The sequence below is a fragment of the Cinclus cinclus genome, chromosome 15, assembly GCF_963662255.1.
Source record: "Cinclus cinclus chromosome 15, bCinCin1.1, whole genome shotgun sequence".
Lineage (NCBI taxonomy): Eukaryota > Metazoa > Chordata > Aves > Passeriformes > Cinclidae > Cinclus > Cinclus cinclus.
Window position 1 is genome coordinate 18,050,299 of NC_085060.1, and position 14,102 is coordinate 18,064,400.

A 14,102-nucleotide genomic window follows, 5' to 3' on the forward strand; every position below is an offset into this window, starting at 1 on the left:
GCTGGATTTCATCAGCACTGGCAGAAAATCCCCCTGCTGAAAGCACGGTGATAGAAGATAGGAAGAATTAGTTTGTACAAATAATCTGCTTTTCTTTTCCAAACTGGAGGCTTTTTTTGAAAATGCAGGGCGTCGGTGAATAAACAGTTTTCCTTCTCCATTTTTGCATTGCTAATTGTTTAAGCTGGTGGCATCTCAGCAGTTTGAATCCTATTGGATTGACCCTGCCAAGTTAAAAATCAGATTACAAGCAATCTGAGCTATATTTAGTTACTTCTATTCAATTGACATTATTAAGCAATGGGGGAAAAAGCCAGCAGTACATGATGTTGTTGAGCTCAAATGTGCTTCAGTTGGAGAGTGTGTCTTCCCAGCATATAAAATGGTCTGTATGTGCAGAGCTGCCTTTTTATGGGTAAAAGTTTAAAAATAAGGTAATTAGCGAGTCAGAAATATGGCCAGGACCTCTTGCAGTTAGGGGGAACAACATCAGCCACACATTCTGAAGTGTCAGCCCTGAGCAGCCCAGCAACACTCACACAAACAGTCCCAGAAGCTGGAATTTGTTTGTTTGGTTGTTTATTTGGAGAGCCTGTTGTTCACTGACAGTCCTGATAGAACTGTTGCCATTCAATTTGATTTCCACTGAGAAATGGCCCCTGTGGCATTTACTAATCCTTTCGCTTACCTGATTTTTCACCCTGGAATTAAAAAAAAAATAATAAAAGAGCTTTGAAATATTTGCATGACTGGTGTCATGTTTGGTGTGACTGAATGTCATGAAGGTCAATAGATATAATTGAATTAAAGTGAGGTTAAGTGTTCTGATTTTGCTGCAGATAAATATTCCAGACCTGCAGCTCATTACCCCATGTGTTTGCTGGGATGTGCAGCAGGTCAGTGTTGTGAACCTTTGCACAAAGTTAACTTATAAAAATAAAGGGCTGAAAAAAGGCAAATTATTTTGCTGTTCTAATAGAATGACTCTCCTTTTCTGGTCGTGACTGAAACCAGTTGTGTTTGGTTTGTTACTTAACACAGTAAATGGCAATGTTGCCAATTGTTGTCTCAAATAATCATCTTTCTAAATTAGTGGGGGGAAAAATATCAATCAATTTGTCATGGTCCCATTACAAACCTAGTTCCAGAATTGCTGTGCAGGATTTTACACTGGCCATTTAAAGGGAAATGCTTTTCCTTCATTTACTCTTGTGCCTTGATCATACATGGTTACTAAGCTGTAACCCTTGTAGAATTAGATATTTCCCCATTAAAGATGAGTTTAACCTTGTGGAAAAACAACTTTAATCTCCTTCTGCTTGGTCAAGTCCAGTTTCCCTTCTGAGAGCCAGGATAACATGAACACTTCTTTGGTAGGAGATTGCTGAGGAATTAAGGTTTCAGCAGTTCTAGCCTTCGTTTTTCTGCCCTCTGCTTTGTTTATTCTGAGTAAATTCTGAGAGATGTGAGAAGTCCTGGTGGAAAGGACTGTCAGCCTATCTTCTGCTAAACCTGAAAGTTTTAAAAGTCAGGCTGGAATTCCCAGGGCTTCCTGTGGGGTATGTGGAGCAGCAGGTTAATGTTGAACCAGAGCACCACACCATCATTTCAAACCCAAAGCCCTCCTTTGTTTCACAACCTTTTTGTCAGCTCTAACGAGCCATGGCGAAGCTTTCTGGGACCAGTGTGGGTGATCCTGTGTGTGGGTGGGTTTTTAATCACTCCAGGTATGAAATTGTCCTTAAGGTATACTGAATTTCTGTATTTTCCTCTGTGGTGCACTAAGCATCCGAAGAATTGTTACTCCGATTTTGTTGCAAACCATCAAGTAACAGAAGTGCTGTTTAGATATTTCATGTGAATTGTTTAATTTGATGTAGTCTGCATGTTGTTCTGTGAAATAGAATTCAAAAAACTTTTAATTGGTGAGGTCTTATCTGGCAAGATTCCAGATGTTTATTTTTATTCTAATATGAGTTTTTTACAGTATTTTGCTTGGTACTTGGCTTTATTCCCTTTATTATATCTGTGTATTTTAATATCTTTATGTTCATTGGTGGGAAAAGAATTCTACCCAGGCTTGCAGAAGCGATCATGAGATACTCCATTCTTTTATGAACAAAACATGATATAAGCCAAGAGGGAGCTGTTAGTAAATCAGTGTTTCAGTGCTTGACCAGTAATGTGAAAATTGTTGATTTGCTTTGAGACAAGCTCAGCCTCAGACTTCAGGCTGCCTTCAGGGTGTGAGCACAGCACAATGAGAGGTCCCCAAACGTTCAGTAGGATAAGGGATCCTTCAGGGGCTGGTGGGAAATTCACTTTTATCTACTGCTTCAGAGACAGTCTGTAACAAAATTTAGTCTATCAGCTAAATTAGCAGATTAAAAAAAAAATTAGTGAATAATTCACATACAAAGAAGAAAAATACAGAAGGGTTGTGGATCAGGAATCAAAACCTAATAGTGTGAAGAAAAACTTTGGAGAGGTTTTTCTCCACTGTAATGGAGAAAAGCAGTGATGGATTTGTGTATCTAGGAGGATGTGGTTGATGGCAGGATAAGCTGTGCACTGTCTGCTCTTTTTATCATGTAAAAATCCAGAAAGTCAACACGGTAGGAATTGCAGTATTAACACAATTCATTCCTCATAAAGTAACATTAATTAATTAGTATATTTGCTAAGGATGTGTTCTTTATTTTGTGGTGCAGAGATGGCATTGTGAGAGTGTTGATTTCATGGCTTTATGTTTGTACAGATGCCAGACACTAAAGTCAAGGCACTCTGCACATTGTTGGACAGAGGTGAAAGTAAGGCTGGGAGGGTGATGGGATCTCACAGAAATACCTGTGAGCCTGGGGAGAAGAAAAGTAAAAGCAGTACACAGAGACAAAAAAAAAAAAGTGAAAGAAAAGTGTTAGTAATTCATCTTCATGAAAAATCCTATGATTTCTTATAGGAATATGGAATCTGTGAACTAACATAGAACTTGGTGTTTATATGCCCTCAGTCATGTCTAATAAAAGCTTTTGTAAACTTTCCTAGTAGTGAGTTTCCCCAGTTCAGCTGGATTTTCAGGGTCAGTGAGGACTCATCTTTTGTTACCTTCGTGTTGCTCTTTGAAGGGGTTTTTCTCTCTCCTTGGTTCCCCCTTGTTCAGATGTGTACAGGAAGAATTAAATCTCTTGTCATTCCAGACTCAACAGGGCTTTTTAAAGAGCTTTCCACTACCTTTCTTATCACATATTTCTTTTCTTTACATTTTTTCCTCTTTGATCCATCTTAAAGCAAAGTGAAAATGCTTGCCATGTTCCAGGTGATAACTATAGGATTATTTAGGTATAATCTTTGCTTGGATTGAATTTGAAAAGCACCTAATGTGTCATGTTTTACTGCACAATGTTCATTTCTCTTACAACTATATGATGTCAGTAAAAATAAAAAAAAGACAAATCCCTTTGGAAAATGATCCTTTGTATTTTTACTGGTCTGGACTAAGGCAGAGTTTTCATAAAGTTAATGATTTTAAATACAAGAACTTTGGAACATTATAAATGAAAATTATGTTATGCAAAGCACAGTATCAATTTTCTTTGACAGTTTTTTCTTCCTTCAGATTTTCATTCCTTTTTACAAAGGGAAGCCCTGATATGAGGAGACATAAGATTATTCATATGGGGTTGTAGTAGGGGTATGAACAGATAATCTGCACGTTCCATTGTAGTGTGAATAGAGGAAGAAATTGGTAAATGCCACAAGTGGGGAGGCACCATGATATGTAAGAGCTCTGTGACAGTCAAGAATGCTTATCTCTGTAATTTCTGTATCTTGAAAAAGATATATTCTGTAAATCGTACAGCGTGAACTTCTGTACGTTAAATTGCAGGCTTCAGATCAGAGATCTCTGTTGGATTTTTGGTTGAATCCCAACGAGGATGGAGCTGTGCCCCAGGAGGGAGCTCTGTTCTGTTCTGCACCTTGAGACATCCCCCAAAACCGTGCACAGAGAATTGGGGCAGGGAAGGAGGAGAGAATAAAAAGAGCCTGTGTTGGCTGGCTGGGGACAGACAACTTCCTGACAGCAGTCTACACAGCACATGGAAAGTTATACAGGAGAAAAAAAATCATGTAAAGATTCCAAAGAATAAAATTCCATGAACAGAACTCCACTTCTGTACATGTAGCAGATTTAATGGCTCCTTGATTGTGAATCATTGCCTGAGGGAAACTGGGCTTTCATCCTTAAATTGATATTAAACCAAGCTGTCCAGATCACTGAAAGATATTTTTGTGAAGGACTGTGCTTTATTAGAGTGATAATCCATTAGAAATCCATTCTCTAATTATTGTATGCTTATTTTAAAATCAGAAATTGAAGGGGAGGTGCACTGTGTGGATCCCTGGAGCTGCAGCTTTTAGACATCAAAATCAAACTGTCCTGAGATTCTGCTTTAGCAAAACTGTTGGTGTTGATGGAGCTGCTTTTTGCCCTCTGCACTTCCCCACGCTCCAGATATTTTTCTTTTAAGGCTGAAGTGTTTTGGAGGGGAAGGATGTCTCTGAGCAACAAGAGGTGCCTGTGAGTAAAGGAAGCCTTGATTTCAGATCCTATTGCCCTGTGAGTCCACTCTTGGCTTCTCCCTCTGGCCAGAGCTGTTGTGTGAGGGATGTGTTCAAGTATCTGTTGTCTGAGATTTGAGGGATATCTTCACTTTCCCGACTTTACCTCGGTTTAATCCCAATTCCTGGGGACAAGGCTGTTTGTGTGTAGGCACTGGTGAGCTTCTGGCAAATAATTGCCCAAAGATTTATTAATCCCAAAAATGTGGAACCATTTCTGGAGGGGAAGGAGCAGTGGAGCACTTCACTCAAATTATATTTGATTTGTGGTTTTATATAGGCACCTGCTATAATTTATTTTTTTAGGTGAAAAATAAATTAATTTTAGTCTAGTCTTTCATTCTCTCCTCTGAGTTTGTGAGCACTACATTGCAGCAGTTGTTTGTGCTGAGCAAATCTCAATTTGAATAAAGGTATTCTATGCTTTTTTTTTGGTCAGGTGACATAAAATTCCTTTCCCCCTTGATTTGGAACATCTGGGCTATTGAAACACTACACAATCAGCAGTTTATCAGATTTCTCAAAACAAGACATTGAGGAATTCTGCCATGGCAGCCCTAAAGGGAGCCCAAAAATACAGGGGGCATTTCTCTTTTCCTTCCCCAGCCTTTACCAAAACCTTTCTCTGGATGAAGTAACCATCAGATCTCCTGATTGAAAACCAGCTGCAAGTGACAGCTCAGACATCCCTCCTTTAATTAAAGCCATCTGAAGTGAGGAAAAGCTGCATGATCAAAGAGAGGAAACGTGGCTGCAGCTTCCCTGAAAGATTCAGGGCACACGGAGCTGAAATTCTTCTTTAAGGCATCTGATTGTGTGATCCAAAGCTAATAGAATATTTCTAGGAGTGGCCACCAGGCTTTTGCTGAGATACCTACAAAACTAATTTTTTAATCATTGTTAGAATGTGTCAACACTTTGTGTTATTTGAAACAGCCACAACTAATTTGGATATAATATGCAAAACAAATTTTGCAAGAGCATTTCATTTGTACAAGCTGCATTTCTGTTGTTTTCTTTCTTGATTTTATTCAACTAAAGAGATTTTTATCTAATTGTTCTCCAGGGAAGGGATGCTTCAAATCCATTACTTTGGCAACATTTTCTGTCTGATATATGCTTGACTAGCATGTTCTGTGTTGCCTCCTAATTATTGCAGGAATAGTGATTGTTTGTCACTGCAAAATAAAAAATATATTTTATTTTAAAAAAAAAGCTCCAAATACCACTCTTCATACTGTTTCAAATTATTTAAACATCAAAATATCAGAAATGAGAATTAAGAACTAGATGATTTTTGTTGTCAGGTAGTATGAAGGCAGTTTCAAAATTCTGGTGATGTCATCAGTGGAGGTAAAGTGTTGCTTTTGCCAGGATGAAAGGTTTGGTTTGCTTTCAGCAGTTGTAAAGCTTTTAAAAACTCTCTTTAAAATGGGAGTATGGAATTCAGGGATTATTTCTCTGTTACAATAATGGGGAAAAATTCTGAGTTCAGCAACTTTCTTTTTCTTTGCATAATAAAACCCACAACTGGTTCAGGTTAATTTTGTTTAATGCCTAGCTTTAATTTTGGAGTGTTGGGGGTTTTTGTGGTTTTTTTTTGTTTTGTTTTTTTTTTTGTTGTTGTTGTTGTTGGTTTGTTTTTTGTTGGTTTGAGGTTTTTTTTTTTTGTTTTTTTTAGGATAGATAAGATCTTACCTTCTCTCTAGCCTGTGGCTTTAGAAATTTAACCTTTTGTGTTCTCTTTGGAGAACCAAGTGCTCTTATTTATTTTTAAAGTTTTCTTTTTGCTACCATGGGAAATTGCTAATTTTCCACCTAAATCTTGGGGCCAGCTTTCCCAGTATAAAACAGTTTGAGACACAGCCTATGGAGCTTTGCTCCTTGCACTGAATATTTTGTGAAATAGGGCCTTGTTTATCAGTTTTTGCCCAGAGACTTCCTCTGGGACTTTTAGAGAATTGAGCAGTGATCTCTGCATCCTCGTTAACAGAAGTATAAATAAAGAAGCAATATTGAAATGATGTTGACAAAAAGCTTTCTCCTGTGCATAGCAATGTGGTGGAATCAATGGCAATTGTCTTTTCGTTATTGAGAAGTTTGAATGCAGCAAAGTTAGGAACCAAATTGATTGCTTAGAGCTGGGAGGAAACAAATCACAGATTTTTTTAGTGTTTGCCAAGATGAAAATTTTATGGCCATTTAGGCACAAGCCAGAAAGCGTTATCTTAATTAACGTGAATTAGGTGGTGTTCTGAGATTTTGGGAGAAGGAGCAGGGTTGTTCTTAGATGGTTGTGGTGTTTCTGTGCTTCATTTCCACCAACACGAGCCCACTGAAATCCTGTCTTTTTACAGTGAATGCAGTTGTGTTACATCATTCTGGTAGGTAATGATAATTTCAGGTAGGAACGGAACAAAGGGGGAGGAAGAGCCCTCCTTGCTCAAAGACAGCTGAGAATCCTTTTGTGGTTTGGTTTGTTTGGGTTTTTTCCTCAGCTGTTCTGTCAAATGCTGAATGATGAGGTAATTTTCTTTGTACTGAGAAAGAAATTCTTACACTGAGCTTTTTAGGGGTATGTTATTAGGGAATCTTTAAGTTTTTCACAGATGAAGTTGGGCTCCTGCTATGGCTCTTGCTTTCTTTGGGTTCTAATTTGGGTAGAGTGAAGTGTATTGCAATGGAGATTTCCGCAATTTTTTTTGTTTTGTTTTGTTTTTGCAAAGGCTCCCAACAAGAAAAGATTAGTGATATAATTATGATTCATAATTATCTGTGTATGCTCCAGAAGTCTTGGCTGCTGTGCAGGCACAGAGATGCATTATGGATGGAGTGTGAGTGATAAAATTGTTAGCATGTGTTTACATCCTGATGAAGGCAGGTGAAAATAGAGCTATCAGTGGAAATGACTTACTGCTATTAAAGCTGAATTTCTGCCTTCAGTTAATAAGTTCTGTTTGCATTGCCACAGTTCAATTCAAAGCATGCTCTATTATGAATGAGCTGGGAGATTAGAAACTGAGAGCTCTTGTGCATCCTTCATTAAAGATGACACCACTGACTGAAACTTCTCTTCTGACAAGTTAAAACAGATATTTAGCCTGGTGGTTCCTCAAGTCAGAATCCTGCTCTGCAATGGTATGCAAGAAAATGTTATGCAGTGGTATGCAAGAGCAAACAAGCTTCTGAATAAAGTACTTTCTCCTCCTTGAACATGCACATTTAAACTTGCTAGTGAAAAAAATCTGTGACTTTTGGTTTGGTTCAGAATGGCGAGAATGCAACCAAGTTTAGAGTTTTGAAATGAGCTCGGTAAAGCTTCAGTCCCTTTTCAGGGACTCTTTGGAATTAAGTATTGCCATTACACAAAGCTGACATACCTCACATTCCTCACTAATTTTTTTTCATGAAATAATGTTGGCACCTCTGGCTGTGCTCCCCTGGAACTGTTCTGTTGGCTGGATCAGTACATTTCAAGGGGATGTTTTAAGCCACTAATATTTTACAAGTGGGAAGGTTGGATGAAGCACATCGAGTGTGACAGGAACTTGGTTAATATTGCATGGGCTATGACTGGGGACTATTGTCTTTACAGCTCTGCCTTGTCTTCTTCAAAATTAAGCACAGTTGAAATGTTCAATTCTCTCTTTGCTCACCCCTTTCATCCGTCTTGCTGACATCCCTTTGTCTTGCAGGCCATCTGTTAGAGATGTTTCTCACTTGCAGTTAGTACTTAGTACATAAATAATAATAATGTGGAAATTACAGTGTCTGTTTCTAGAGTGGTGCTTTCAGTAGCAGTACTGGGGATTTTTAGTGCTTGCTGTTATTTCTTATGTGAGTGTGCAACATCAGTGGAGAACTGGGAGCTCTGTCTCCAAGAATAGGCTGCAAATCTGGAATTGTCTAAGTATATGTCTTTTTGTCAGACTTTTTGGTCATTTTGGGTTTGTATTATATATGATTATTTTTAAGGGTTCCTCTAAATTAATTTGTACACTTGTATGTATTTATTTTTGGTGAGCTGCTCACAACAGCAATCTCCTGACTCTAAGGCAATTTGTGTATTTCTAAAAATTTTAGACTCTGCTCAGTAATTCAGTGATGTGCCATTATTACCTATTTAATGTATTCTTGCCGTTAAACTTTCATTTCCTTTTGTGCAGTTAAATGTCACTGAAGACTGAACTGTACCAGGTTTATCTTGAGATGATTGAAACTCTAATCAGACAGGTTAAACTTGTTTTCACTAAACTGAGGATTAGGTATTGCCGCTGCTGTGGCACTATATAGGGAGATATTGTTTCAAAAAATCTTGATTTTATAAATTAATATCCAACACTGTGTTGGTTTCTGTTTCTCAATGAACTTTACAAAGCTACCAGCTTTGTTCTTAGGCCACTGAGGATTTAATTGACAGCATTGCTTGGAAAAATCGATATTGATAAAGTTTTCGAGCACACTTGTAAGAACTAATTTTTAAATGTTTATTTATGTACTCTCCCATTAGTTAAAATGGGCAAATCCAGGTGGAATATTTGGCCTCTTTCCAACGGGAAGTATTTTCAGCTTTGTTGTGCTTGCCTGTAGCTTGTGGTGCAGTGGCAGCAGTGTCGAGGTGCTGCAGAAACCTTGTGCACAGAACATCCCCCTGAATTCCCGTGCTTCATTCTGAAATTTGCTGACTATTTTCTGGAGCATGGCTTTTGGGTTTAGTGTAATCTCAAAAAGAATATTTTTTTTTTTTTTTTTTAGGATTTCTCTGTACGTCTGTCCCCTGTTTAGTTTGCAGGCTGGTGGTTGTTTTGCAGGGAGCCTGGGATCTCAGAAGTGGTGTGGAATTAGAAATGTGGCACCAGGCAGGCTCTCAGATGAGAGGGGAAGGTCTGGGGAGAGGCTGGAGCAGAGCTGTGCTCTATTAACAACCAGAATTCACGTGGAAGGAGCTGTTACAAGGAAAAGCCACGGGGAACCAGGCTGTAGGGTTTCTGCAGCTCGGGGAATCTCTTGTGTCTTTTATTCTTGGGGTTTGATATGTGCAGCAAACACTTTCATCAGCCACAATTCTCTATCAGCAGAGCTGCTTTAATCCTGGAGCAGATGTGTTTTTCCCAGTGATTTGTGGCTTCGTGGCTCCAAACAACCCCACAGGAGAAAAGAGCAGACTAAAATGCACTTGCTTTGAGGCAAACCAATATTTCCTTTAGTAGCTTGCACCCTCCCTCTATTTGTAAAATAATTGTTAATTTTTTTTTTTTTTCATGCAGGGAAATAAAAAACCTCCTCATTTTTCTATTTAAAAGCATTATGCCAAACTTGTAATGATGGCTGCTGGGATGAAAGTCAATCTCAGTCTCATTTCTAGCCTTCCACACTTCCTAAGGAAAAAAAGCAAGACTTGTGTTGTTCCATGGTGTTTTTCTCACTAATAATTTCTCAAAGCTGTTTGTCAGTTTGTTTGTGGATATTTCGTTTCTGTAAGTTTGGTGAAATTACAGAGTTGAGATTGTGCCTCAAAAAAGTGAACCTAGAACAGGCAGCCTGAGGCATGAACTGTGGCTGGGCAGCAAAGAATCCACAGAGAAGAACTTGGTAATAAAAGGCGAAGAAAATTAGATGTCATACTGTATGATTTTGTCATTGATAGTTATGTACATTTTACATATAAAATATGTGTATGAGGTGGGGGACATGACTTCACTCATCAGTGATATCATTGGTTCTCACAGCAAACTAAATGTCACTGTGTGTTTTCATAGAGTTTCTTTTATGAAACTGTTCATCTCTTCAAATGAAAATGCCCACAGTATTTAAAAAAGGTATAGAGCAAGTTGTGTTCTCTGTCAGTGGCAAATCTTCACCACTGGAAAGGGATCATTTAATGTTGGTATGGACTTGCAGACAGTAATAACATTAATTCATGAAATGTTGATATTAATAATATTAATATTAGCTCATTAAAATGCCATATTTGGAAGCAGGACAGCACCTGCACATTTTGCAGTTTCCTTGTGTACTGTTTATTTACTGTTTTTATTTTTATTCCTTTATTTGTGCTGCGTTTGAATAATTTTCCTTAACAAAACCTCACAGCTTTGCTGAGAGTGCCCGAGAGCAATATGAAAAACTGTCCAACATGCACAGCAACATGACAAAATTGTATGAGAATTTGGGAGAATACTTCACCTTTGATCCCAAAGCAATAAGCATAGAAGAATTCTTTGGCGATCTGAGCAACTTCAGAACTCTGTTTTTGGTGAGTAATACCTCAAAATGTTACATATTTTCTTATATATATTTATTTTTTTTTTTCTCCCAGTTTTACTTCTTTCCTTGTCTCTGTATTTTTTTCTGTTATGTGTAATTTCGTGCTTTGTTCCATGGCAGGAAATTGGGTGAACATTTCCAGAATCATTTAGATTTTGGTCACTTTGTTGTACTTCAGTGTGTAACTTCACAACTCGACTGGGGATAAGGTTGAGCCAAATTTAATTCAACTTTGATATTTTAGCAATGTAATGAATCAGTTTTAATGGACCAGGGGGAACATGAAAAGTTCACAGTGAAACATTTTTTTTTCTATGAAGGGCAGAAAAATTTACAAAAAAGAATTAAGATTTTTCTGCACCATTTTGATGCTTGCAAGAAGTTTCCCCAGAGGAAAAATATGCTGAAATTCTTTTAATCTGTGGGATTTACTTTGAAAAAGTAATAAGTACTGATAAGACTCCGGGAGCAATCAGATAAGACTGAGTGTAGAGAACATCCCCAAACATTCCCTAGAGCATGCATGTGTGTTCAACTTGTCCAGCTCCCATTGCTGTGATACCTTCCTGCTCCCTCTGAGTGCTTCATTAACTTCTTTTCATATTTTAGAGATTGGCTGAAGTATAATTCTAGATATTTTATAAATATTGATGGCTCATTTTTTTCCTGTTCATCATTCTCCTATGTTCTTGCTAGTGGCTGTCTGCTGAATCAAGCTCCTTTCTTGTGCCCTGAGCCAGTTTAGTTTGGAGGTTCAAAAGTTCTTCAGGTTGCTGGAGTATCAGAGGAATTAAGTGTTTCTATAGGATTTTCCTTTGCCAGTGCAATGTGAGTCAAATCCAAGCCTGGAGAATAAAGAAAAAAGGTGTATTCTCTGGGAGCTGACAACTGCAGAGAAATGGAATAAAAAGTAGCAAAAAGGGTGGTTTGTTGTGGGTTTTCTTTTTTCCTCTTTGCAGTTAAAGACCCACTGGATAATAATATCTTTAATATTTAGGACTCTGAAGAACAAATATTTTTTTGATTTTTAGTCCTTTATTCCATTGACAGTAAATGCAAATTTTGATTGACCTTGAGGACAACTGCAACCTGCTACAAGATCAGATCCAAAAGGATCAGGCTCTTATCAAATAATGAGTAATCAGTCGCCTGGAGCAAGATGCCAGTTTGTTCTTTTCCATTTGTGTTCTTGAACTTGCTGTCTCACACTCTCTGTCAAGTGACCCGTAATGTTTCCAGGCTGTCACTTTCTGAATGTTTGTTTGTGTTGGTGGCAAAGGATTTAAAAACATCCACCAAATCTGTCATGCCCACACTGGTAAATGGACATAAAGTTCCCTTCAGTCTGACTGTGCTGTGGAAGTTGTATGAAATTTCCACCTCAGTGCTAGATTGGAAAACTTCCTATTTTCTTACCCAGTTTATTATGATGTTTTAGATTTTGTTTGCTCTGTGGGCTTCCTTTTAATGTAGATGGTCTTAAAGGTGAATTCTGAGTCTAAAAAAACCAAGTTGTTTTTGAAGCAGGAAAAGGGATTTTTGGGTATAGTTGTGTGAAATGCAGAGAGGCTGCTTTGTTGAGTGAAGTGTTTTTTAATATTTTTTTTATTCTGGTAGTCAGTTTTATCAGGGTTCCCTCACATTTGTCTAAATGCAGGTCTTTGAAAAAGGAATTAAATCTTAAAGTCCATTATAAATGTACTTAGAGGAAAAGGGTTGTATTCCAGTTCCAGTCAGTATTTAAGCAGATGTGAGTAACTCATCAGCTGGCAGAATGAGAGATGGGTTTGGTAAAGCACCAGTGAAATAAATTGTCCTTTTACATCAACACTGGTATTGACTGATGGCTGCTGTGTGCCCTGCAGTGCAACATGCACAAAGTGAAAATCTCCCCAAAATGAGGAGACCATTACGTGAGCAGCAAACTGAATGCTTTTTATTGGTGACCACTGCTCTGGGCTTCAAGGTTTTGGAAGATTGATACTCTGAATGAGACAGGACACAGAGCATCTGTTGTGTTGCCTTCATAAAAACCAGCTCTTATCACAGTGGATTCAGCATCCTGAGTATAAATGTACCTGTAAGACCTTTCCTTCTTCCTAATTTTTGTGTTTATAACTTGCTTCAAAGTGAGTTTCAAGCTCTGCGACTCAGGAGTGGTTTTTTGGTGGCTTTTTTGAAATGTCCCTAGAATGCAGCAGGTCGTTTGCTATAGTAATATAACTCAATGAATATACAATGCATAAATAAATACATAATAAACATCTGATTTACCATGAAATACAGTGCATAGTCAGGCTAAATTCCCAGCTTTCAAACTCATAAATTGAGTTTGTAATTCAGGAGTGGTTTAAAAGAAAGGCTCTATTTATTCATTGTTCTCTCTGGTTATTTGTCTGGGAATACACTTCATCCCTTCTGCCTAAAAAGTAACAGTTTTTTAATGCAGCCTGAAAGATAACAGTTTCCAGCTAGCAGGAAACTGGGAAAAAAATCAAGAATAATGAGCAAGAAGTATTTTCTTCAGCGAAATTTCCCAGGAGATGGTTGCAAAAGTGAAGCACTGTCCTTATTATAGGCAATATCCAGCAAGCCCTTCCTCCCCCCTGCCCCAAACCCAAAATACAAACCTTTTGTAAGCTCTCTCAATTCTCATCTGAGTGGGTACATGCAGCTAGTGCTGAGCAGAACAGGTTTTAATCATTATCCTGAACAAATCAGGAATTAGGTGTAGGTAGGAAAGGACACAGGTGGTGGAGTCCACATAGGAGCAGGAGCTCAGCTTTCTTTACAAGAGGTTAGTGCTGCTAGCTAAGTGTGCATTCATGATGTAAAACACAAGGATGACATTTCTCTTGGAAGCTCCCCAAAAGGTGTAGAAGTAAATAATAAAAGAAATTAAACTGAGTTCAAGTAAACTGTGTAGAAAAGGCTGCCTACGTGGAGTTGGGATTTTGTTCTGACCTAAGTTATTTCTCTGTTGAGGTGGTTGCCTTTGTGGATGGGGTGAAAGCACTGGAAGTCATATTTCAGGGAAGAGGATGCCATTGATTAAAGAATATTTCAAAAGTTACAGGGGAGAACGTGGTCCAGAAGAAACCATGAAGTTAAATTTCCTAATCTTGAAAGGAACAGGATTAAAAAGCTTTTGTTAGATTTTTTGTTGTTGTTGTTGTTGTTTTATATTCAGTGCTGGTAGCAGTGAGTCCAACTGA

General features: G+C 38.1%; 1 protein-coding gene across 5 annotated transcripts in view; it reads left to right on the forward strand.

The window, feature by feature from the left end:
* Positions 1-14,102, forward strand: part of DIAPH2 (diaphanous related formin 2) — a 170,678-nt gene that overhangs the window by 90,062 nt on the left and 66,514 nt on the right. For 4 of the 5 annotated variants that reach the window (XR_009933664.1, XM_062503107.1, XM_062503108.1 and 1 more), the window contains one exon: positions 10,711-10,876. Coding sequence is in view for 4 of the 5 variants with exons in the window: in XM_062503107.1 (XP_062359091.1) it covers positions 10,711-10,876 (166 nt within the window). In the remaining variant the exon portion in view is untranslated. The remainder of the gene's footprint in view (positions 1-10,710; positions 10,877-14,102) is intronic. The other variant, XM_062503109.1, reaches the window with a different exon arrangement.